We start from the raw sequence: 24,289 nt of genomic DNA, 5'->3' as shown, positions 1-24,289 counted from the left end.
ACAGACCATTTGTTACTACACAGCCACAGAACCTGGACAAGTTTTTCCAGTGATTTTTCAAGCGCTGTGTTTCAAATTCCCGTAGCACACCTTTTGTGGCACCGGCTGAAAATCCCTGCATATAGCGCTAAACCACAGCTGTGGGAACTCTGAAGGGTTCCTCCATGCTGTGGCTGCTCCTGGGTAGACCGCATCAAGTCATTCTGTTCCCACAACTCCAACCATAGTGAACAGACATGATTCGAGACCACCACCACTTTCTCTGTGCGGTACTGAGGACTTTTTAAGTTGAGGACAAACGACTACAGTGGCACAAGAAAGAGCTTTCTTAATTCTAGGCATCTTGCCTAGATGCCTTTAAGAGGGGATTGGACAAATTTCTGGAGGAAAAGTTCATGACAGGTTGTAAGTCATGGTAGGTATGTGCAAGGTAGAGGTAGGCTGCCTCTCGATTGCCAGATGCAAGGGAGGGCACCAGGAAGCAGGCTGTGTCTGTTGTCTAGTGTGATTCCTGAAGCATTTGGTGGGCCACTGTGAGATACAGGAAGCTGGACTAGATAGGCCTTAGGCCTGATTCAGCAGGGCTCTTCTTATGTTCTTATCACAAATGTGTTATGAAGATAGTGGAGGAAGGGAACATTTTTTCTCCCCCCCCCCCCAACCTGACACCAGAACTAAGGATCACCCAACGAATGAAAGTGATCAGCGGTAGTAGAGTCTGGGCACAACACAACACAACACAAAATGGTGGCATTTGCTGCCATAAGATGTGGTTATGGCTTAGGTGTCTTTATAAGGGAGCTAGACAAGGCCATGAAAGAGGAAAGCTATTCACTGTAATAGCTAAATGGAATCTCCTGTCGGTTATTATCAAATCTTTGGTTTGACACAGCTGGGCTTGTCCTTTGTTCTTACGGCTAGTCAACGACTGACAGTGCTGAAAGAGCATACCCTGTTCTGTCCCATCCCCCAAAATGCTCTGTGCTAGATGAAGCTTTTCCCACCGTGTAGGTAAAAGTGCCAAATATCCACCAAGAGGAGATTAGGTCACCACGGGGGGGGGGGGGCATAATCTGAGGAGGGACACCCTGGAAATCTTTTGTGGTGAGGCAGAAGGAGCTAGGAAGCTATTTCTCTGCAAACAATACTGGGGACACCTCTTGGTTGCAAAGCTCTTGCTGTTTTCCCCCCCCCCAAATGTTGCCACCCCTTCGATCAATCCCTTTCATTGCTTGCAACCAATCCCTCTCTGCTCAAGAGTTAACCATCTACCACCCACCCACCGCTCCTACCTGCATAGCATGCCATAACACAGAGAGCAGGCACAGAGAAAAAACATGCTTGTGGAACCAGTGGCATGGCCCAAGCAAGAGAGCTGGTTCGTGTACTTTTGGGAACTCAGACACACACCCAAAGTAAACCCACCAGGGCTGCTGACCAATTTAAAGGCCTCAGTGGCCTCAGAATTGAAGTCCTGCAGGTACACCAGGAAGCAGAGAGGGAAGAGTGTTTCACCAAACAGATCTTTGTTGTTTCATCAGTGTTGTCCTTAAGAGGCTCCCGGACCATGCTGTTAGGGCAACCAGTTTGTATTTTGAAGCGAGAGAGCAATAGACCCAGAACCAATGTACTCATTACACAGAGTGAGGCGGCAGGCTTCTGGCCTGCTCCACTTCAGACTGCAGGGGGAGAGTCAAATTACTGAATCATCTCCCCCTGCATGTAAAATCCTGCATGCAGTAAAACAGCAAACTGGGAAAAAAGCCTGGGCTAAAACTTTCTTTGCTCGTTGACTGCATGCAACGAGATGTGGGGTATTTTTTTTTTTTTTGTGAGTGCATGGCAAAGCATTCTAAAATACGACACACACACACCCCATCTTCAGTCTGAAGTAGAACAGTCCAGAGTTCTACCACCTAAATCTGCAGAATGTGTAGCCTGGGCCTAGTCATGAATCACATTTTATAGCAGTGGGTTCTCAGGGTCCTACTTCAACAACAACAACAACAACAGTATTTATATATCGCTTTTCAACAAAAAGTTCACAAAGCGGTTTACAGAGAAAAATCAAATATCTAATGGCTCCCTGTCCCAAAAGGGCTCACAATCTAAAAAGATGCAAAGGAATACCAGCAGACAGCCACTAGAACAGACAGTGCTGGGGTGAGGCGGGCCAGTTACTCTCCCCCTGCTAAATAAAAGAGGAGCACCCACTTGAACACTTCAGCACTTTGTTTGCTTGGGTTCTCTCAGGGTTGTTGCCTTAAGCTCCAGCTATTTTTCCCCCCTCTTTCCTTGCTCTAAAAGCAACCTGGCCAACTTCAGGGAGCACAAGTGCAGAACCTTAAAAGGTTTACTATCAGATCAGAACCCATCATCTTGGTAGCACAGTTGCGTCTGCACAGCAACCACCCAAAGAACCCTCCATCCCAGGGCATGGAGCGCCCAATTGCACAATGACTAGCCAAGTGACATGCCCCTCTGCACGCCAGCTGGCATTCTAGCCTGCCATTGTGGGGAAAGCAGGGCTTGACCCGCCATGCTTCCTCTTATGACCTCTATGCTCCTCGTGGCTGAAGGGGAAGCCCTCCCTCCTGCCTCGTCTTACCCAGCCTCCTTAGAACTCAGCATTTTGGCCCAGATGAGGTCAGTGTCAATGGGCTCCTCGCGAGGGTTAGTGGAGCTGACCTGGAGCATCAGGCTCTCGCAGGGGGCGCCGGTTAGCGTAGCTAGGCCTTCAATAGCGCGCCCTGCCTGGAGGGCAAAGTACGAACCGTGGAGTTTGGCCAGGGCCTTCTCAATCAGGGCCACCCATAGCTGCTTCCTCTGGGCCTGAGCAAAAGAACACAAGACAGAAAAGGTTACAGCCTAATAAAAGCTATCAGCCTAATGAAGAACATGTACCCAATTAGCCATCTGCTTTCTCACCAGTTTATTACACTGACATGCAATGATATCATACAAATGGATCAGGTGGAGTCTTTATATAGAAAACTGCCTTTGACAGAATCAGAAATTGCTAAGCCCGGCTCAGGACTGTCAGCACAGACTGGCAGCAATTCCTTAGGGTTTCTAGACTGGGGTCTCCCCCAGTGCCAATAAGAGATGGCAGGGATTGAACCAGGGAACTTCTGCATGCAATGCAGATGCTCTACCACACACCCTGGTGGCCTGTGCCATCCATGCTGCAAATTGGCCACCCACGACTAGGGCTCAGTGTATGCCATGCTAAACAAAAATTTAAAAACTCTGCAATCTAAGATCCGTGCCAAGGAAATCTGAATTCCACAACAGTGTAACTAAGGCAAATTGATGGACAGCTTCCTCACTCTGTATGATTTCTTTTGCATTTTTTCCTAGTTCAACATAATTTACTCTGGTTTTGCTAGCGTAAAAGGAAGAATAAGGGGGAAGGAAAAGGAGAGTGAAGCCCTGTCCCCCACACATCAAAATCGTATTCAGCTGCTTCTCTGGCTTCCAAAGGTGCACTAGGCAACAGGTGCTTTTAAGCATACCTGCGTAACCGTAAGGACTAAAAACTTACTTTTTAGCTGAAGTTCTCAAGACACCCCACATCCCCCCCCACAGACTCACATCTACTGCCCTGCCTGTGTGCTGAACAAATTAATGAAGGACAGAGCAGAGTCTCACAGCCCTTAGACTACTAGATTCCTCCTTTCACACCTGCAAAACAACATTCTGCACTTCTCCGGCATATCTTCTTGGCTCCTCAAACCCCAGCACCAACCTGAGAGAAGAGAAGGTAGCCACACTCGTCACAGGGCAACATGTCATCCACCAGCACAGTGGTCCAGGTGCCATCTTTGCAAAGGCGCACCTGGTAGGCCCCTTCTGGGCACATGGTTCGTGTGATCATGACCCGCTCGACCAACTCGGGCCTCTCTGCCAGCACAGCTAGAGCGCTCAGGAACCTACAGGGGCATCAGAGGGGGGGGGGGAAATCAATTTTGGTGGGTCCGGAACAGACCCACAGTTGTTAGCGTAAGATAAAAATTGTTCTATGCATGAATGTGACTCCAGCCCATTTAGGACAAAAGCAGAAGGAATGCTGGTGGGTTGGCTTCTCTGGGTTGAGATTATTTATTTATTCGCAGAATTTATATCCCGCCTTTCCAATCCAGAAAACAACAACAACAGTATTTATATACCACTTTTCAACAAAAAGTTCATAAAGCGGTTTACAGAGAAAATCAAATATCTAATGGCTCCCTGTCCCAAAAGGGCTCACAATCTAAAAAGATGCAACACCAGCAGACAGCCACCAGAAAAGACACTGCTGGGGTGAGGTGGGCCAGTTACTCTCCCCCTGCTAAACAAAAGAGGAGCACCCACTTGAAAAAGTGCCTCTTAACCAGTTAGCAGGGGTTAGAAAAGAGCACTCAAGGCGGCTACTTATAAATTATAAATTATAGAGCTGGTGATCAGTGATCCAAGATGATGAGCCACTCAGCAACAAGAGCCACAGCAAAGAGTCATACAGTCTCCTGATCCACTGGCGAAGAGCCACAGGCAAAGAGCCCTTCAGGCTGGCGCCAAAGACTCGCACCTCTGGCACACCAGAGGCTGATGTACCTGAAGACGTGGGGAGGAGGAGGAGAAAAGGCAATCGGAGTCCAGCAGCCGGCCCACAAGTGTTCCACTCCTTCTCCTTGCCCTGCTGCAGCCTTCTCTCCCAGCTGTTCCACTGAGATTAAAGGCTGCTGACCCAAACCTCTTGGGTTGGGAGCATCTCAGAAACCTGGTACACTGTGAAGCGGAGATTTCAGGCAAGGAGCCTGCAAATATGGGTGCACAGATTTTAAAAAAAAAATGAGGACCTATGGCAGGGGTGGCTAAACTGTGGCCTGCGAGTCACATGTAGCTCTTTGTGGAAATATATGCAGCAACTGTTACCCTGCACATGCCCAATCTCGTCTGATCTCTCGGAAGCTAAGCAGGGTCAGGCCTGGTTAGTACTTGGATGGGAGACCGCCTGGGAATACCGGGTGCTGCAGGCTTATACCATAGTCTTTCGAGACTGAAGGTTGCCAACCATTTGTGGAAATATGTTTGGCTGAGCGCATTTTTGCATCGCGATTAATATAAAAGGTAAATACAAACTTTTCAAGCTTTATAATTATTTACTGGGTATAAACTGAAAGTCCGACGGGTTAAAATGTATGTTTAACATTCGTGGTGAGTCAACATCGTTAAGAATTAAAATACTTCTTAAATATCACGGCTCTCAAACGTCTCTCTTGCCGTTAACTGAAGTTTATTGTATGTGGCTCTTAGGTTAAGCAAGTTTGGCCATCCCTGGCCTATGGGATGATACACTCCTGGAGGGACAGACCTGTAAAACACGGTTCCAATCTGATCATAATTTATACACTGCTAGAGGGTAAGTACACAACTGGAGCTACAATTCTATTCTGTCAGGCAACGTGTTAAAAAAAGAGATAGAGATCTGTAGGTGTTCCTTTCTAATCTTTCCGTGCAGTGCAGTCTCCCCAAGAACCTTAGCTATTTTCAGGGTGGGGTAAATCAATCTGTGAGGGCCAACCAACCTGACCAGCATCCTACATGAGCTATATGCACCCTAGAACACAGTCCAGAACTTCTCTGCAGGTCTCTCAGTAGACAAAGCAATGAGTGCTCTTTGAACATACAAAGTCTGGATCCTGGCTCTGCAGCCTGGCACTGACGAGACCTGCTACAGTCCTTACAGAAAAAGAAAAGTTGCCCTTCTCTTGGGAAACACTGATGGACTTTACAGGCCTGGCTGACACAGTGGCATGCAAGTCCCATCACGGTCACCAGGGGGCAGCCTATGCCTACAGACAGAAGAGAGAGGTGATAAGCAAGCCCTGGGATGACAGACTGGGTAAAACCACCTTCTGGGACAGAGCACACTACAGAGGGCATCTCCAGGGGTCTGTTGTCCAGGTTTAAGGGGCTGGGCATCTGCAGGACACAACCCACAAATATGGGAAACATCTTTAAAGAGGCAGACACCTTAGGATACCTGCAGCACTGGACTATGCACCCTGAAAGTGAACCAGGGACCATCCCCATTGGCTGTGTGGACCTTGAGGTGGGAGCTGTGAAGTACACATGCTTGCTAGTCCTGCTTCAGCACCTCAAAATCACCCCCCATCCCCATCGTTCCTCACCAGCAATTCCCCAGAAGCCCCTGCAGGATGTCCGAGGGCCGTGGCGTCCGGAAGACGGACCACTTGACCGTGCGATCCTTGAAGACGCTGCAGTTGATCTCGTGCGGCCTCAGCCACTGCTTCACCCGCTGCTGGACGCTGTCCCCTTCAGGGAAGCCGACCGACTGGGGCCCCGGAGGGAAACTGTCATCCACAAAGTTGACTTTGTTCTGGGGAGACAAAGCACAAGACTGAAAAAGGTGCCACCCTTTGCTGAGAGTCTGCTTCTTACAAAAGGGGGGGGGTACTTCTGCAGCAACTCTCAGACATTGCCAGCTGGGAGTCTTCAAGATACTCAGCCCATAACGTGCAACTCCTCTGTAAGGCTAAAGCAGTGTTGAATACGCAATGTTTACAATACACAGTAACAGAAGCTGCCAGCCAGGGGGAGGGCAGTACTTCAGCAGAAGAGCATTCATTTGGAAGGTCCCAGGTTCAGTATAGGGACATTCTCCTCCCTCCCCCCCCCAGGGATATCCAAGCTAACCAGAATGCTTGGATGTCCTCAAGAGGAAAAAGAAAGCTTCCCAGTACACAGAAAACTAGCATGTCAGGGAGACGGTTAAGCCAGTGGTTCCTGAACAGTCATGGCGCCCTTCTTTCACAGCAACCTCTTCTTCCATTGAGATCTTGTGTGAGCCAAGATGGTGGCACCTGGGAGAGCCAGGAAGACGAGGTTGCCAGGGACACCCCACAGAGCACCCTGTGAGTTTGCCCCCTTGGGAACCATGAGTTAAGCTCTTATCCCTAAAATAGAACTTAAGTGCTAGAAATTTGACTGGGGGGAAAAAATGAACAGAAATCCAAGCTGCTCAGGAAGCATAAGTTCCGCAGTGCTTGATGCAACCATGACATGCTCAGATAGCCCAGACTATGACATACAATCTTAACTAGAAATTACTACAAAGCATGCCTGGAAACCAAACATGGAAAGGGGTCTTCTGCCCACCGTGAGAGCAACACAGATTAAATTTGGAGGAGACTTCCAAGCATCAGACAATGACTTCCCACTGACAGAATTGCCAGACTTCCTCCAACTAAAGGAAAGGCCAAAATTCTATGCATATGTACTTGGGAGCAAGTCCTGCCGAACTCAAAATGGGACTTCCTTTGAGTAAATACACTTAGGAGGATGGGGCAGCACATTTAGCTTCTCGTCCTTTTCCCCTGCACTTCATTACCCAGGCAACAACTAGTAAAGCGCCCACTGGAACCCTCTTCTGGAGATGCAATCCTCCCAGTCAGCTTCAGTTCCAGCTGTTGGTTCTCGGTGGTGTTCCTTACACTGTAATTGCCAAGGCACATGGGTCAGATGCTCTCTTGAGGCCCCTGAATCATACAGCAATTAATGCTGTAGGCTCACCGCACAGCCTGACACAGGCAGACACAGGGGAGGCATGACTTTTCTCAAACACACACTGAAAATCATGAGTTATCAAAAGAGGAACAGAGGCTAAATTGGGCAGGCGGGTGGACCGCAGACCCCGATCGTGTCTCTGAGGTGCTGGCTGTCCTCTTTGGGACCAGAAGTGTGGCTTCAGAATTCTACAGACACACAGGGTACCTTAACATTTGCCAGTCCTCCACAGCTGAAGGGAGGCGACCTCAGAATTGAGTATCAACTGTGATTCTGCACATCAGACTGGGTGCTCGTGTTGGCTCCAGAGCCAGCTTTGAGAGATGGTGTAGCACATTGGCTAAGAGAGAGCTGCAAATACAGGTAATATCTGGTTCAAATCTCATCCCTGTCACAAATGTACTTGGTGAGCTTGGGCAAGTCACTTGCCAAGTACCTTAGGGAAGTCACTTGCCAAGCAGGTAAGAGAAAATGTACATGAGGTAAGCCACTGCCCTTTCCCTCCTCTCCACCTCTGCCATCTAATGGGAAATGATCCTTCAAGTCACTCTGGTGCTGGATAGAGGACCTCTCTTTTGCACCCATGTGAGAACGGGGACTTGGGAGGGGTAGGTCAGGATTTTGTGGGAGCTGAAATGAAAGAACCTGACCCCACTACACACAGTGGGCTGGTAATATGGTGGCCTCCTAAGGCAGCCACCCACTGTTCCCGTAACAGGCTCCTTCTGAAGTCCAACCAGATTAAATTTCATTTCAGAAGCCTGCTTGATGTGGCGTCAGACTTGAATCACCACGGGAAGCTGAGAAAAAGCGATTAAAAGCTGCCACTTGATTAGTTATTAATGGCTGTTGGAGTAGCCTTTACCAAAGGCTGCAAAGGGAACATCAATGAACACACCACCCTGATTTCTACCAAGTCAGACAAGTGGCCAAAGAGTCTTGATCCAGAAGGTGGGCTGCTCTATGAATGGGAAGGGAACTGAAGCCCACTTCCTTAGCCCCCTTAACTCTCACTTCTTGGCTGCCTCGACCAAACAGCTCAACTCTTGCTTTCACTTTGAGATTTTCTTTTACAAATCCAGCCAAGTTTTCTGCTGTGGCTGGAGTAGGGAAGAAAACTATTTTCAGAGACCAAAGTGATTAAACAACAAAGTTAAGATTCATTAAATCCATCAAAAAACAAAACAGGGATTGCAAGGAAAATTCTAAACAAGTTTTGCAACTGCCCCTTAGAGAACAGCTGGGGAATGAAAACGAGCCAGGCCTCCCCAAATGGGTTCTAGCCAAGTTCTAAACCAATACTATTCCTTTCAACACTCTCTGCCCTGGTTCTGCCTCCTCTGCACCGCTCACCAGCTGAATCTGGCTTATATAGTCTAAACACTCCTTGATTTTGAACAGACTACAGAAAATTAAGTTCCTATTTTCCTACACCCGCAACTGCCAGTTTCTAATCTCTGGACTGAAACTGACTAAACACAAAAAAACTCAAAACCAATCACTTAACAACACTTCAAAACTTATACACACCCCAACACCGCAAGGGCAGCTCTGTTCCTCCATGACTGGGATCAGTATTGCCCACAGTGATTGACCAGAACTCCAGGGTTTCAAGCAATGAGTGACCAGGAAGACTCCAGCAACTGACACAGGGGCCTTCTTCACAGGAAGCAGGGGATCTCCACCAGGCCACATCCCTTTCTCTAAATAGCCCCTGTTTCTGCTCAGTACAGGCAGGAAAATCCTCATGTCCTTGCTTAGGTTGAACTTCTTTGGGGGGAGAGAATTTGAAAGGTCAGGTTCTTTGCTGGGTTGACACAGAACATAAATGGAGGGCAGGGTTACTGATACTTTATTAAAGATGGGTGTCACTTTCCAGAGTCTCACTATACAGATCTTGAGCCAGCTTTTCCTAGTAAGAATGGCATGGGTGGGGTGGGGTGGGAAGGTGAAAAGAGGAAAGTCCCACCTCAGTCCCCACATTGATACCTCTGCTAATTATACCTCTACAGCAGTGGTTCCCGAACTATGTGCCGCCGCACTGTGGCAAACTCATAAGGAAGCCATACGATGGCCCTGGAAGTCTCTTCTTCCAGGTTTCAGCAGGTGCTGCCATCTTGGCCAGGCCAAGCTAACGCCACGCCTTAGCACTGACGCAGTGCTTTGAGAGAGGCGCACATGTATCATTGGCAATCCATGCAAGATCCCTGCCAGTTTGTCCTCCCACCACTGTAGGAGGGCAGCCCAGGCTGAGAGGTGGTTGGCTGGCCTCCTAGGAACAGGTCTTCTTGCCACTAGGCTACTACATTGGCTCTCAACTCCAGTTTCATACCTCAATAAGCCACATCTAGAAACCTGCACGTAGATGAAAGCCAAGCATGTCTGCTTAGCTGCACAACCATTCTGGCCCAGGGAACGGCCTGAAAGGCAAGGGGTGGAGACGCTCTGGGTTGGGTCAGCACCTAGACGGAAGACCCCAGGAGGATGGAAAGGGGGCACTGTAAATGTAACAAAGAAATGCAGAATTGTGTTTCTCTGGGCCTTGGTGGAGACAAGGCACACCCACCGACCCCTCCCCACTGAGAGGCTTGCTCAGCCCTCCTGCTTACTTCAGCTCCTACATTTTAACAAGCACCACCCACAACCCAGCAGCTAAAAGGTCTAGAAACTTGCTTCTTTAAGTTTAAAAAAAAAATTCTGTGCCAGATCCCAGCCTCTATGTTTGCTTGGTGTAAGTCAGCCACAGGGACTCACCTCTTGACAGAAGGAGACAATGTTTTCCCAGAGGGCCTTGGCTTCCCCCTCATCTGTCTGCCGCCGCTTCTCCGCGTGCATGCTCTCACGGCGCCTGAGCGGCTTGGTGCCCTTGTGCTGCGCCAGGTACACCTGAGGTGTGTGACAGGCGACGCAGTGCTTGGCCTTGAGCTCGTTCAGCAGGGTGCAGGCTGGGCATGGCCACTGGCTGGTGTCGGGTGCCGCCACTGGCTGCGAAGGGAAGAGGCGGGCCATTTTGCGGGCCGAGGGGGCCTTGGAGCCACAGGACGAGCAGCAGCCCTTGTCAGAGCCACAGTCGGGGCACTTGGGGGCTGCCTCGCCCTGCATGCCATGCTCCTGGAAGCCGTGCAGCTTGGAGGAGCCACAGGCCTTACACTTCTGAGAAGCTGTGGGGTTCTTCAAGGTGCACTTGGAGCAGGACCAGGTGGTGAAGTCAGGGCTGGAGGGGCCGCAGGGTGTGAAGCGCACAGAGTCCCCAGTGAGGTCGATGGTGTCGCTGCCCTTCTGGGTGCTGCAAACCTCACAGCCACCCGTTCCCGAGACGTTGAGGAGGGAGCAGGTGCTGCATTTCCAATGGGACGGGCTCACCTCCATCTCCTCCTCCAGCACGCTCAGTCGTTTGGTCGCCATTAGTTCCTGGAAGCGAATGGCCTTTTGCACAGGGGCCGGCGGGGAGGCAGGCTGGGAGGCCTCTGGCACCGGGGGCTGCAGCTGGGGGGGCACCTCTCGGCGGCTGCGGGGCACAGGGTTGTTTTGGAGGCCGGGGGAGAAAAGGCTAAAGCTTGGCATCTTCTGGCTGTCTTGCTCCACAGAGGTGGTGCCCTGGTTGGCAAGGGGGTGGTTCTCCGGCAGCTCCGTGGCAACGCTGGGCTGAGGGGTGGCGGGTGCTATGTGGAAGCCGGCTGGAGCAATGACTTCAGGGACGACCAGCGCCTCTGGAGGAATCTTGGGTAGCGAAAGCTTGCGAGGCCCCCCACAGGCCGAGCAGGAGCTGGCAACCGGGGTGTTGTGGAGGGTGCAGCGCTGGCAGGCCCAGCCGTCCTCCAGCCCCACCTCCTCGGGACTCTTGCCCCCAGAGTCCTCGCCGCTGTTGTCGAGCTTGGGCGCCTCCTCCTTGCACAACCCCTTGGGCTCTGCCAAGATGGTGGGCTTGGGCAGGACCCCATTGATGATCGGCAACGGGGAGCCCCCGGGTCCAGGCTCAGGGGTGAAGCCGCACACCTCGCAAGTCTCTTTGCCCAAGAAGTTCCGGAAGGTGCAGCGGGCGCAGGCCCATTTCTGCTCCTCCACGCTGAGGCGCAGGATGTGGTTGAGGTCCGGCTTCTGGCGGGGGGCCTCGCAGATCGAGCATTGGCGCTGTCCCACGGGGTTCAGGAACGTGCAGCGAGTGCAGGACCACTCCCGCACAGTGGCCATAGAACCAGAGGAATGGGTGTGGCTGCAGAAGAGAGGGAAAGAAGAAGAGGCTGTTACTGGGCTCAGCTGCCGGGGGCAAGCCGGGCTGGAAGGGTCTCGGCTCACGGGATATTTACCTGCCACTTTTCCACCCAAAAAGTTCTCAAAGTGTTTTACAAAGCCAGAGGAACGAGAAGATGGGCCCCTGACCAAGAGGGACTCACAAAGACACAAGGGAAAAACACTAGCAAACACTTCCTGGCAAAGACACTGCCGGGGTAAGTTGCTCTCCACTTGCTGAATGAAAGAGAACCACCGTTCTCAAAGGTGCCAGTTACACAGGGCTAATTAACACTCAGGGCACTAATCCAGCACCATTTAAATGTTAATAGCACTTCACATCCTTGCCTATCCAAACCATCTACACTGGCTCCCCAAGTTACAGGTGGCTGCACTGGTGCTCTGGGCAACGTCCTTTGGAGGTGTTTTTGCAGAGTGCCGGGCCGACAAGCGTTTCCCCTTAAGTACAGACTCCTGAAACCCCAGCTGTCCTTAAGGAGCGGGACTTAGTGTACTGCAAGCCAATATTTTCCCTGCCCTAAGATAAGGGCTTGCCCGCCGCCAGCTAATCAGTTAGTGGCTGTGGAGAGGTTTGAAGTGGGCCCCTCCCAGCGCACAACCCCGCAGCTATCAGGCTTTAGCAGCTCTGCAGAGCTGCTAAACAGAGAACTTCCTGCTAAGTGGAAGGATGAGGATAGCCTCTGTCTGGCACAGCCCACAGGAGTCTATCTCAGCTGCCGACCATCAGAAATCCTTTTAACCAGAAATGGTTACGCGAAGCACTTGGCATGCAAAGCCTATGCTCTCCCACTGAGAGATGGTCCCTGCTAAAGTCAAAGCCCACCCCATCATCCCTGATGCTTCCAGTTCCACTACAGATGGGCTTCCAGCTTGTCCAGAGCCTTATTTCACAGCTGAAAAGGGTATCCACGCCAACTGCTTGTCCTCAGATGCGTGGGAAACTGCAGGCACATCCCCAGGGGTGTCCTGGAAAGGAGCTACACCTTCCAGGATTTGGTGCTGGCGAATGAGGACCTGGACAGAAATCACAAGGAATATTCTCTCTCCTCTTTCCCCTACCAACCCCGCAAAAAGAAACACAGGAGGTTGCAGTGCTTACTCACAAGTAGTGTGGCTCAGAGAGAGAATCCCCAGACGACTAAGCCAGTCAGCAGCCTAGAGACCTTCTTGCAGGTACACCCAATTACTTCATAAGACTAATTGTGGCTCTTTCTCAGCAGAAAATCTGCCAGTCATAAAGCCCAACCTCATCAGGGTCCTTCACCAACATATATGCCGAATGCTAGGTTTATACATGAACTGCCTGGCATGGCCCATCTATGCCAGGAACGTGTCTATTAACTGGTATATCTGAGGCCTCAAAGACACGCTGCCAGAAACAGCAGGAGATCCTGCATGCAAGACATGGGCTCAGTTTTGGCCGGTCCTTTTATCCATCTGCCCAACAGAGGCAGCCACTTTGGAACAATTCCCATGCTGCTCTGTGCATGAATTGTTTCTTAACTCGACAAGGAGCACCTGCTCTATCCCTGCCCTGCAAAAAGTTAACATCTGCAATAGTCAGCCTCCCGCTCACTCCAAGGGCAAATCCTTGGTTCAGAGCTGCCTTACTGCGTCAGAGAAAATGGCTCTGGAAAACCAGTGTACTTTCCTTTCTAGGCAGGTCGGAATGTGTCAACCATGAAGGGCTGCAGTCACTTCCAGAGGCTGTGCTTCTAGGCATGATTAAAGAACTGCTGTTTGGTTTTGTTCTCCCCCCCCCCCAACCCCATGCTGAGAAAAATAAGGAAGTGGTCACAGCTAGAAGTGTACCTAAGCCCACACAAGCACAGAGCTAAACAATATCTAATTCCTCAGCACCAGCAGCAAACTTAGCCTGGGCACCTGGGACCCCAGCAGGTACCACATATTGCCTCGCAGTGAGTAGGAAATAATGGGGCAGATAACCTCTTTGCTGTTTCCACTCAGCCTGACCACAGCTTTTTACTCTCTGGGGCAGAATCATCCCCTCTCTTGAAACTACTGCTATAACCCTTCTCTAGGGTTAGTAGCCAAGGAAGATCTAAATGCAAATTTCCTGGCAGTAGTCACCTGCCATTCAAGATTTCTAGGCACAAGATCCCCCCCCCACCCCGGTCAACCGAAAGGACAAAAAGTCAAATGAGTAGCAAACACCATCGGGAGGAGGGACTGAACTGTCAAGATGGACAAACAATAGAGAAGTATCAGGGGGGCCTGGAGTCTCCCGTGCCAAAGGGCGCCCACAAGAAACCTCCCTGCTGTGCCAAACCTACAGCCTCAAGCACAGGGCTTAACTGTGTCTCAAGAACAAGAGTAACAGTCAGTGAGGAGCTTAAACCAGATATATTTGGGGCAGCAGGGGAGGGAGGGAATTCTGGTCCCAGTAGCGTCTCAGAGTCCCCCGTTTGTACAGTGGCAAAGGAGGGTTCTGTGTTTGCATCACCCAATGCCCTCCTTCCATTCTCATTTCCTCACTAACCAACCAAGCAATTCCTCACTGCTGTCATTCTCCTCTTTCTCCTCTACCATTTCCACAGGATTCTCCTCTTATCTCCAGCTGCCCAATTTTCCACCCGTAGGATACTGCTATCTTAGTTACAGGACTGCGGTTCAGGACAGAGCATTGCTTGGCATCCATCTGCTTGTGCGCAGACGGTCCCAGGTTCAATCCACGGCAGCATCTCCAGGAAGGGCACAGAAAAATTCCTGTCCGAGAGCTTGGAGAACACTGCCAATCGGTGACACCACCACCGAGCTGGACAGACACAGCTCCCTCTTTCCTACGATGCTGCTGTCTGTCTCCCTCACTGGAGATCTTCAGGCTAACAGGCATCTGCTGGAGTTGCTCTAGGATTTCCAGTTACAGGCAGGGGTTTGGACTAGATGACTTTGTGGGCCCTTCCCAACTCTATGATTCCATGCACATGTCCGACTGGCAGCAGGAAAGGAATAGCAGCAGACCTGTCCCACCCTCCCTGTCTCAAAGGACACACAGACCCAGCTGCCTGCTTTCTCCTACATTTAGTCCATGTGTGGCCAAGCAGATCCAATCAACACTGGAGGAGCCACAGTGGGCCAGTTGTCTCAAGGCCCATCTGGTACGTCTGTTGACCCACCCTCCCAACATCCACCCATCTCTTGGGCAACAACTGCACAATCAGGAACTGCACAGTGTTTGATGCTCTGCCCAAGGTTATTTCAGGCGATTTCCATGTTGTGCCAATCACAACTGCTGAGGGATGGCGTATGCCGAATCGCCCCTGATAACTGGGCCACCTGCAATTCAAGACAAAATGTCTCAAGCCACTGCAAGCAAAAACAGAGCAGCTTTCTCAAAATGTGCAGCCCAGGGGCTGTGAGCTTTTTTTAAACTGCCCTTCCCTGTTTTTGCAAAATCAACAATTATTTTCTGTGCGTCACCATAGATTGTTGCTGTTATAACAATGCACTAGGTCAGGCCATCAGTCCCTCCATATTGGCTACACTGACTGGAAGCAGATCTTCAGGATCTCAAGCCAGCAGCCTTTCCCTAGCCCTGCCTCGTGATGATGCGAGAGATTAAACCTTCTGCATCCAAAGCTCCGCTGCAAAACTATGGCTCATCCCTGATGATATCCAAAATATTATTGTGAAAAGGATTTGTGGGACCACAGGGTGAAGGGCAGGAACTAATGGAAATACACACATTTATGGTGACAAGTGTTACACACCACATTCTCATCCCCTAGTGACCATCAAATCCCTTCATATTACCTGTATAGATAAAGTCAAAAATCCTAGCTGGATAAAACAGTTCCAACATGCACCCAAGTCAATGCACCTATAGGACCGTATTATGGTAGCGAGTGTATTCACAGAGAAAGAAAGCATGGGAAAAATAGGGAGTGAGAAGATGCATTATCCATCTTTCAACAAAAGGAAAGGGGACTGGATATCAAGGCAAATAGCTACTTTGCTGCTGCTTAGAGCTTAATAAACAATTTCCACTCTGGTGCTAGACTTGCCAATCTATCTAACCTCTCGTGCACTATATAATTTCCAGCCGCTTAGCACCTGTGGCTGCCCTGGCCTTTAAGTTGTAAGCATATGCTCAGTATTTGGCTATTCAGGGCTGCTCCAGGCTGTCCAATCAAAGCCCTAATGGAGAGAAGGATTTCAACTTACACGCAGCAACAGCTTCCCCAGGTTGGTCCCAAACCTGAACAAGAACCGTGGTTGCAGTCTCATCGAATCCTCTCTTCCCATTTCACGCTGCTTATGAGACAGGCTGTTCCCATGACTAAGTCAACTGCCAACATACCGAGATGCCACTCAGAGCCAAAGGAGGTGACAGCTATCAGAATGGGCGGTCATAACTCAGTCAACTATCCCCTTTTCCTCCATGGATTTCACAATCCCAAAGGGCCTGTGTGGAGCCCCTGATGTGCGCAGATGCTCAGGAAGCCAAATCCCAGAGCAGACAGACCATGCCAGACACTGTCCAAGTCCTGCGCAATCCCTCACTGCTGAGCTTCACCTGGGCCAGAAGCAAGAGGGAAACAAACACAGCTAGAGAGAAATTCCTGTACCTTTCAGCAGCCCAAACACATCTGGGAGTAAAGTCTTCCAGAACAGACCTGGGCCCCCTCACTACACCTCATTTTAGATGTTAAGCACTACCTTCCTGCCACACTTCCGTGTACAGGAACTCAAAACACCAGTCTAAAAATATTCCCAACACCAAAGAGCATCCACTGGTTTCAATCAGCACTGCTGAAGGTGGCACTAGAGCCTGCAGGCCTCCCCCAACTCTCCCCCCCCAGGCTGTGGTGACGTTTCCGCTGGTTTTAAAAAATATGCCGCCTTCCTGAAACCTCCCTGTAATGTTTCCTCAGAGATGCGAGAGTCCGATTGGGAATTGCGTAGGAACCTGGAAACCTAAAGGCTAAAAACAGTCAGTTTTTGTTTTTTATTGGGTGGAGAAAAGCACCATTTCCTGGAACGGAGGGCATTCTAAACCACCTTCAAGTTGCCAGGCTAAAAATGAAGAAGTCTAAGTAATGATAAAAGTACCAGAAGTGAAATCCAGAGGCAACACACTTTTGAATCCCAAAGGGCAGGGATGCACACGCAGGGAGCTGCTGCGTTTGTGCTCTGCTTTGTCAGTTTATAAAACTAAAACAAGTCCCACGGGATGAGACCAGAGGACCAACAAGTCAAGCATCTGTTTCCCACATAGGTCAACCAGATATTTTTGGGATGCCCAGAAGCAGGGAATGAAGGAAATAGCCCTGCTCTCTTGTGGCTCCCCAGAGTCTGGTATTCAGTAGCATCCTCTCTCTGGATATGGAAGTTGCCGCTTTCCAGAAGCCATCGGCCAGCTGCTGTTAGGAAATCAAATGCTGGATAAAATGAATTCTCAATCTGATCTAGCAGGGCTCGTGTTTTCAACACCACCAGAGGGGAGCAGGGCTCTTTTTGGTCTCTTCCCATTTCCAGTTCTACAGAATGGAATGTCGTTCTTGGAGGACAGCAGGTTCCAACAGTGCTCCCAAATTCAATTGCAGTTTAATAAATGCCAAGGAAGAAACAAACACAGGTTGTACAGTATAGCTGAAAACTTCAATGGATAGTGCTGAGTCTTGCTGCAATATTATATACTGCATAAACTGGAAGGGACAGCAAAGCCATTGCTAGAAGCACTCAAGAAGTTTGGAAGGGTTGGGGTTAATCTGGGACTCAGAGCCACATCAGAAAAACATGTCACCAGGCAGTTACCAGAGCAAATTTCCATATTTTAGATGCATGCAATTAACACAATTTGCATAGCATTTTTCACTGGCATAGCAAGGAAAGCCAACATTGGGTAGGCATGTTGCATTTTTGCAACAACATTTGTATTCGGAAACCCTCGTCTGCAGAAAATGCGAAAAATGCGTGCCAGACCTTGACAAATTGCAAACGCTGAAGATACACTGAGAATGTGGAGCTGTTTGTACTCACTTCCTGGTTTTGTCTCCATGTTCAACTTATTTCCGCAAGCAGGACAGCTAGAGACTTGTTACTTTAATTTGACCGTAAACTGGAACCAAGAGGATTCCAACAAGAGCCCACACACAGATCGTTTCCCACCCCAGTCTATTCAACGTAAGACGTTTAATTAGATACACAGCACTTTTTATTTATTATTCATTTCCATCCCACTTTTTCTATCGGAGAGATAAACCGAAGCAGTTCACAGAAATTTATAATGCGTCAAGAAACACAGCCAAAATCATTAAAACACAAAACCTAAGAGTATATATAGCAACCACAACAAAACCAGAAGACAGGTTCAGCATGTAAAATGCCTGATCCATTAAAAAGATTCAAAGGCCCATTGAAAGAAAATGTTTTAAAAGGTTTTCACAGCCCACTGGAAGGCAGATGAAGACAGGCCAGCTGGACCTCCCTCCCCTCCCCTCCCCTGGCAAAGTTCATTCCATTACTTTGCCAGTTTTGGTCCTTCATGCCTGCTAGTCATACAGTACTTGGGAAATACAGATTTTTTTTGGGGGGGGGAGAGAAATATAGATTTCTATTTTTAAAGTTTCATACTACAATAAATAATACAAAGGAAAGAAATCACATTTTACATTTTCAACTACAGTCACATTACATCAACTGTTCAACTAGAACACAGATACATCACGTTATAGGTGGATTCTATAACCATCTAACCACTCCCACCATTTTTTCCACCTGTCTCTACCGGTTCTCACCCTTTCGTAAGCCGCGACACCGTATATTCAGGAGACCACAAAGCTGACCCATCCCTGCGTGTTGGTGGACTTTTTCTCCTTTTTTTCTTTGCTCCTTTGGATGCCCAGTGCAAAAAGGACATACAGATTTATCAGTCTTACCGTAGACCATGGCACCCCCCCACCTATCGTCTCCTCCCCTCTGTTATCCTGCATTACTCGTCCTCTTGGGTCCCCTCATACCTCCCGCCGGCTCCTTCCCAGAGACGTTAAGTACAACTTTAGAGAAAGGTACCCGTGATCTGACTAAGGGGTCAGTCCTATCCTGCAAGAGAGTACCGTCCAGTCCTTCTCCGCCCACACCCTGTCTATTCTGCTGGCCACCATCGGGTGAGAGTAAGTAAAATGTCCGCCTGCCATCTGTGGAAAATTACTCATATAAACCTTCCTGCAACTTAAAGGGGAAAAAATCTAACCTGTTATTAATTCAAAGTGCTTTATCTGCTAAATCTAAATTAAGCAAAAAGGTTCCTTTCTTCTGGGGTCAGAGGACAATCTTTAGCCAGGTGTCCCATCATCATATCTCTCAGTTTACGCCTGTCTTCTATTCTCGACCTGTTAGTGAAGTCTCTGGCGACTATGAGGGACCTGTTGGTGATTGCGTAATCTTTGAGTTTGGCCCACAGTTCTTTCCTAGATCCGGCCTGGATCAGGGCATAGATCGCACCAAGTCTATAGCACTTCTGATATTCCTTCCCGTCCCTCTGTATCCCAATGATATTAAAATCGAGGACGACCAGGTGGCCTGGGACCACAACCACTGACCTCTGAATTTGCAGGTCATCTCAGTTTCGCGCTAGAATAGCCACTCCTCCCATCCCCTTGGTCTTATAGGACCAAATGGATGGACCCCATGTCCAGAACCTCTGAGCATTGCTCCTGTCCTCTTCACCCTTAAAATTTAGCTCCTGCAGGATCACGAGGTCAAGGTTCAGAAGATTCAAGGCGTCAAGAATTTCCTCTCTTTTGTTGTCTCAGAACCCTCACGTTCCATGTTAATATTTTTAACTGAACCATTGCTATAAAATATAACAAAGAGGGAGCCAGTACAGTTATCCCTTGCAGTTGCAGGTGTGTGAGTGAAAGGGGTCTAGCGTACTCCTAGACCTCCCATAAAGGACAATTCTGTGCAGAGAACTCTTCATTCCACCTAAGTGAAGTGGGGCTGCCCCACCTTCTTGTTCGCTCAAGCGAGTGAGGGGTGGTGGAGTGGGTCAGTTGACGTCCAAATGCAGGCATTTTGAGTACGAACAGGAGTGTCTATGGGGGTTCCAAAGCTGTTCGACTGTATAGTAATACAGATGAATCATTAATTTATAATTGTGCTAGAGACTAGAATTTACTGCTAGACTCCAGATTTCCAGAACTAGGAGGTGGAGTTCAGCCATGCTTGGCTGAAGCTGGCACAAGGCATGCCAAATTTTGCCACCTTCCCCACCTCGTTTGTGTACACATACACAAGCCTAGCCCAGCCCGTCCCAACCACCATCACCTCCTCCACCTGCACTACTTCAAAACAGGGGAGTACCCTGAAGAAGTGAGGCCAACAGAGGTGGTAGGGAGGCAGTGATCCTTGCACTGACTATTCTCCCTGGAGAGCTACAGCAATGCTGCCCCTATTCTGGGGTCCTCTTCTGGGGTCTGTGTTGCTGCTTTCAATGGCACTGGAAAAGGACATCAACTGCTCCACTCCACCACCTCTCACTTGCTCAAGCAAACAAGAGAATGGGGCAGTGAGGATGCAGAAGGCTCTGAATGGGTGCAGGGTACAAGGCAACCCCCACACACGGCGGCCTGTTGCCTCTCAAAGCCGCTGCCTTAATGGGCTGACCCTGGTTTCAGTCACTTTTTGCTGGCTTTATTTCAGCAGCTGTAGGTGTGGGCTGAAACCGTCTCACACCTTCCAGAGACTAATTCAAGGCTGCAGGAAATCTCCTACATGCCGGCTTCAGATTTTACAGGCTGCAGGGAGTCTGTGAAGCAGTGAAGCTATCTGGTGTGCTCCCTGGGGCATTTGGTGGGCCGCTGTGAGATACAGGAAGCTGGACTAGATGGGCCTATGGCCTGATCCAGTGGGGCTGTTCTTATGTTCTTAACTACAATTCCCAGGAACCCTTGCAGGTCTCTTGTTATCTGGTGTGTACCCTGGGGCATTTGGTGGGCCGCTGTGAGATACAGGAAGCTGGACTAGATGGGCCTGTGGCCTGACCCAGTGGGGCTGTTCTTATGTTCTTAACTACAATTCCCAGAAAGCCTTGCAGGTCTCTTGTTATCTGGTGTGTACCCTGGGGCATTTGGTGGGCCGCTGTGAGATACAGGAAGCTGGACTAGATGGGCCTATGGCCTGATCCAGTGGGGCTGTTCTTATGTTCTTATGAAGTGTCAGGGCTCTTTCAATGTGCCCCATTTTCCCCGTCACCTGATTGATGAAGAATTCTGTCGGATTCAAAAGCTTCCTGTTTGATAGTTTTGGTTGACCCCAAATAAAGCATTCATCGAGTATAAGCAGGGGTGGCTCCACAGATGGGGCACATACCAAGGGCTCATGTGCACACAAGGACCCACAACTATCCCTGGCTAGGCAGCAAGGGTCTGCCGCTCCCTATTATCCTCCAGGAAGCCAGGCAGGCACCAATAGGGAGGCTTACCAGGAATTAAAGTCCTGGTTCATGCCAGCACCCTTCACTATAGTGACAGTGGTGAAGAAGAATAGTCATCCATCCACAATCTACATTGGTTTCCCACCTGGGCATTACTGATGGTGGCCAGTTGGGAAACCATACAAGAAACTAGGCAGTGGGCTGGTGAAACCACTCCACCCTTGCCTCTGCGGCTGAGAGTGGCAGCATGAAGAGGAAGCTGGCATCCAAAGCATGGGTGTGCCATATGGGGCCCCATATATAGCACTAGAGGCCCCCATGTAATGCTTTTGTCCCATGGCCACCCAAAGGCCAGTGGTGCCACTGAATATATGACAACATGCTAGAATCCTTCTTTCCTATATCCTAGGATGTCCCTACCGCTCTCGTCTGATCTGGGAAGCTAAGCAGGGTCAGGCTTGGTTAGTACTTGGATGGGAGACCGCCTGGGAATACCAGGTGCTGTAGGCTTATACCAGTCTTTCCATGCCCGATCTTGTCTGATCTTGGAAGCTAAGCAGGGTCAGGCTTGGTTAGTACTTGGATGGGAGACCGCCTGGGAATACCTGGTGCTGTAGGCTTATACCATAGTCTTTCCATGCCCGATCTGGTCTGATCTCGGAAGCTAAGCAGGGTCAGGCCTGGTTAGTACTTGGATGGGAGACCGCCTGGGAATAGTCTTTCGAAACTGAAGGTTGCCAACCACCATCCTACCGCTTAAGAGAAACTGGAGAGAGTAAAGTATTGAGGGGAAGCTGCCTAGGTACAAGGCCATTTTCCCACCGGGAGTAGCAGGCAAGAATGCAAAACATTACAACAATGAGCAAGTTAATCTCCTTCATTTAAAAAAAAAAAGTACAGCTATATTAAAAGTGCATCTCAAGCAATATAGCTGAACATTTCCGCAGAAGCGTTAACTTTGTCAACGTTAAGAGCATTCCTGGATGATAAAGATTTGCAATTGCTCCTTTGCCTCCTGCCGATTTTCAGCATTTTCCTAAATGAGTACACACAAAATTGTATTAAAGCTTGATGGCAAGAAGACTGGAAGTACCAGCAAGTCATCTTGGGAGGAAACTATCCAGAAGAGATGAGCCCAGCGGAGCTGACACTTGGGAGGTAAAATGCAGAAGTCAATGCAAAAACCAAAAGCAGGGCAGGAATGAAAGAGGGGCAAAAGTTATAGGGCAAAAGCAAAAGTTCAAATAATGGATGCGCACAAGACAGAAAGTGAGTCTGTCCCTTCAATTCCTCTGCAATCCACTCTGAAAAAGGTAGATGATGGCGTTAATATTATTATTGCAGCACATGTACAACACTTTCTCAGTGTGCAAAAAGTTCTGCAAGAATTATCTTGACACTATTCCTATAACAACCCTACAAAGTAAGCATTATTATCCCCATTTTGCAGACAGGGTAGGCTGAGGAGGAGTGACTCGCCAGCTAGGCCAGTTAGTGAATATATGGCAGAGGTGAGATTCAAGACCAGGAAGTCCCAATTCACAGATCAGTCTCTGGGCCGCTACATGACAGCAGCTCTTAGGACACCATTCTTGTGTTCTCAGAAAAGACAGATTTGAAGATTCCACAAGAAGCAACCCTGAACTGGAGAAAGAAAGGGGAAAGTGTCGTGCGGAAAGTAAGGCTTTGCGGTGCTTCTAGACAGGAGCAGGTGGACCTCCGTGCCTGACCTCTGAGCACAGCGTCAGGCCTACATGCTCACCTGGCTGAGCAACTCAAAATACAACCCCTCCCAGGCTAAGGTGGAGAGGGGGAAGCTGGTCTGTGAACTGTGCCATGAAATTAGAACCGTCACACTCTGGATAATGTCTTACACCACACTTGTCAAAAGATGACCACCGGAACCCTAAAGAACGGCAAGAACATAATGTAATTTTGTGTGTGCGCAGGGTGCCTGTGTGTAACTCATAGCCCCCAAGATGTTTCTGGGCAGCAGGCCCATTCATTTGATTCCTGGCATTCATTCCCCCCCCCCCCGAGCATCTGCATTTTTTATTAAATGAAATGAATAAACAAAAATTATACTGACAAAGTAATTACTGGCGTCAGACTAGAGAACGTACCGCGCGCAGCACACTGCTGTCGCCGCATTTATCGTTCTGCAAGTAAAACGAAGGCCGTAAAAGCGATATTGCGGGTTGTCTGCTTTCATAGGTGCAGAAACAAACCTTTTAAAGCAAAGCGCTCTTAAGCCTCCACAGGGAGAAAAAGTGAATTTGAAAATGTAGAATAGGAAAGAATGAGGAAGGTCGGGAAGTTGGGGAGAAGTGCATAATTAATGTGAACTCAAAAGATTGCTTGGCCAATGGGTTAGGCTCCAAATTTCCCAGCCAAAGGGCGGTTCTACACTTCACACTAAATTTAGTGCACGGAAATTGAGGATGCTGTTTGTGCACATTGAAACAGAATCTAGCTATTACTGCATGAACTTGCAAGCGTCGCAGGGGAGACACAGGAAACAATTTTTTGCTGCTACATAAATCACTTTCTGACTTTTTAATTTAAAACCGGTACATGAATATTCTGAATAATAACAAATAATCAGGCCTACTGGCTATTATCTTTCTGCTCATAGTTCATTAAAAATTGTCAACAGGTGTGCACGTTTTGTCTTGAATGAACCAAATCCTCTCACTTGCGCAGATATCAACCTCAGAATGAGAACAGCAGAGATATGAAGGTGCTTCCTATTAAGAGGATATGAAGGTGCTTCCCATTAAGGGGAACTGCTGCTGTGGTCTTTCAAGCACTATGGGAAAGACGCAGGGAATATCAAGCACCAAGCAGAGGGCTGCAGTCTGGGAAGATACAAAAACAGGCTTCATGCCTGCCTCCTCTCAGCCCATGCCCTGAGACCAACTTACACATTGCGCTCTCTCTCTCTCTCTCTCAAATCACATCTTCTCCCCCTCCATAGGGAGGGGGTAAAAACACACACACACAGTTCCCCAGGAGTTCAAAACACACAAAGCCCTTAAAACCTCATTGCCCGACTTTGCTCTAGTGCAA

The 24,289-nt window shown here is 49.1% G+C and overlaps 1 protein-coding gene and 1 pseudogene across 2 annotated transcripts in view; one reads left to right on the top strand and one right to left on the bottom strand.

Moving 5' to 3' along the window:
- The window catches only part of CAPN15 (calpain 15), a 97,425-nt gene that overhangs the window by 9,740 nt on the left and 63,396 nt on the right, over positions 1 to 24,289 (bottom strand). For both annotated transcript variants that reach the window (XM_066609408.1, XM_066609409.1), the window contains exons 2-5: positions 10,324 to 11,782; positions 6,174 to 6,382; positions 3,749 to 3,932; positions 2,609 to 2,832 (exon numbers count right to left, since the gene is read on the bottom strand). In XM_066609408.1, coding sequence (XP_066465505.1) covers positions 2,609 to 2,832; positions 3,749 to 3,932; positions 6,174 to 6,382; positions 10,324 to 11,760 — 2,054 coding nt within the window. In that variant the 5' untranslated portion in view covers positions 11,761 to 11,782. The remainder of the gene's footprint in view (positions 1 to 2,608; positions 2,833 to 3,748; positions 3,933 to 6,173; positions 6,383 to 10,323; positions 11,783 to 24,289) is intronic.
- On the top strand, positions 4,897 to 5,018 carry LOC136634032 (5S ribosomal RNA; annotated as a pseudogene).

Source organism: Tiliqua scincoides, chromosome 13 (assembly GCF_035046505.1).
Source record: "Tiliqua scincoides isolate rTilSci1 chromosome 13, rTilSci1.hap2, whole genome shotgun sequence".
NCBI lineage: Eukaryota > Metazoa > Chordata > Lepidosauria > Squamata > Scincidae > Tiliqua > Tiliqua scincoides.
Note: the sequence above shows the minus strand (reverse complement) of the source record. Positions and strands in the feature narration are given on the sequence as shown.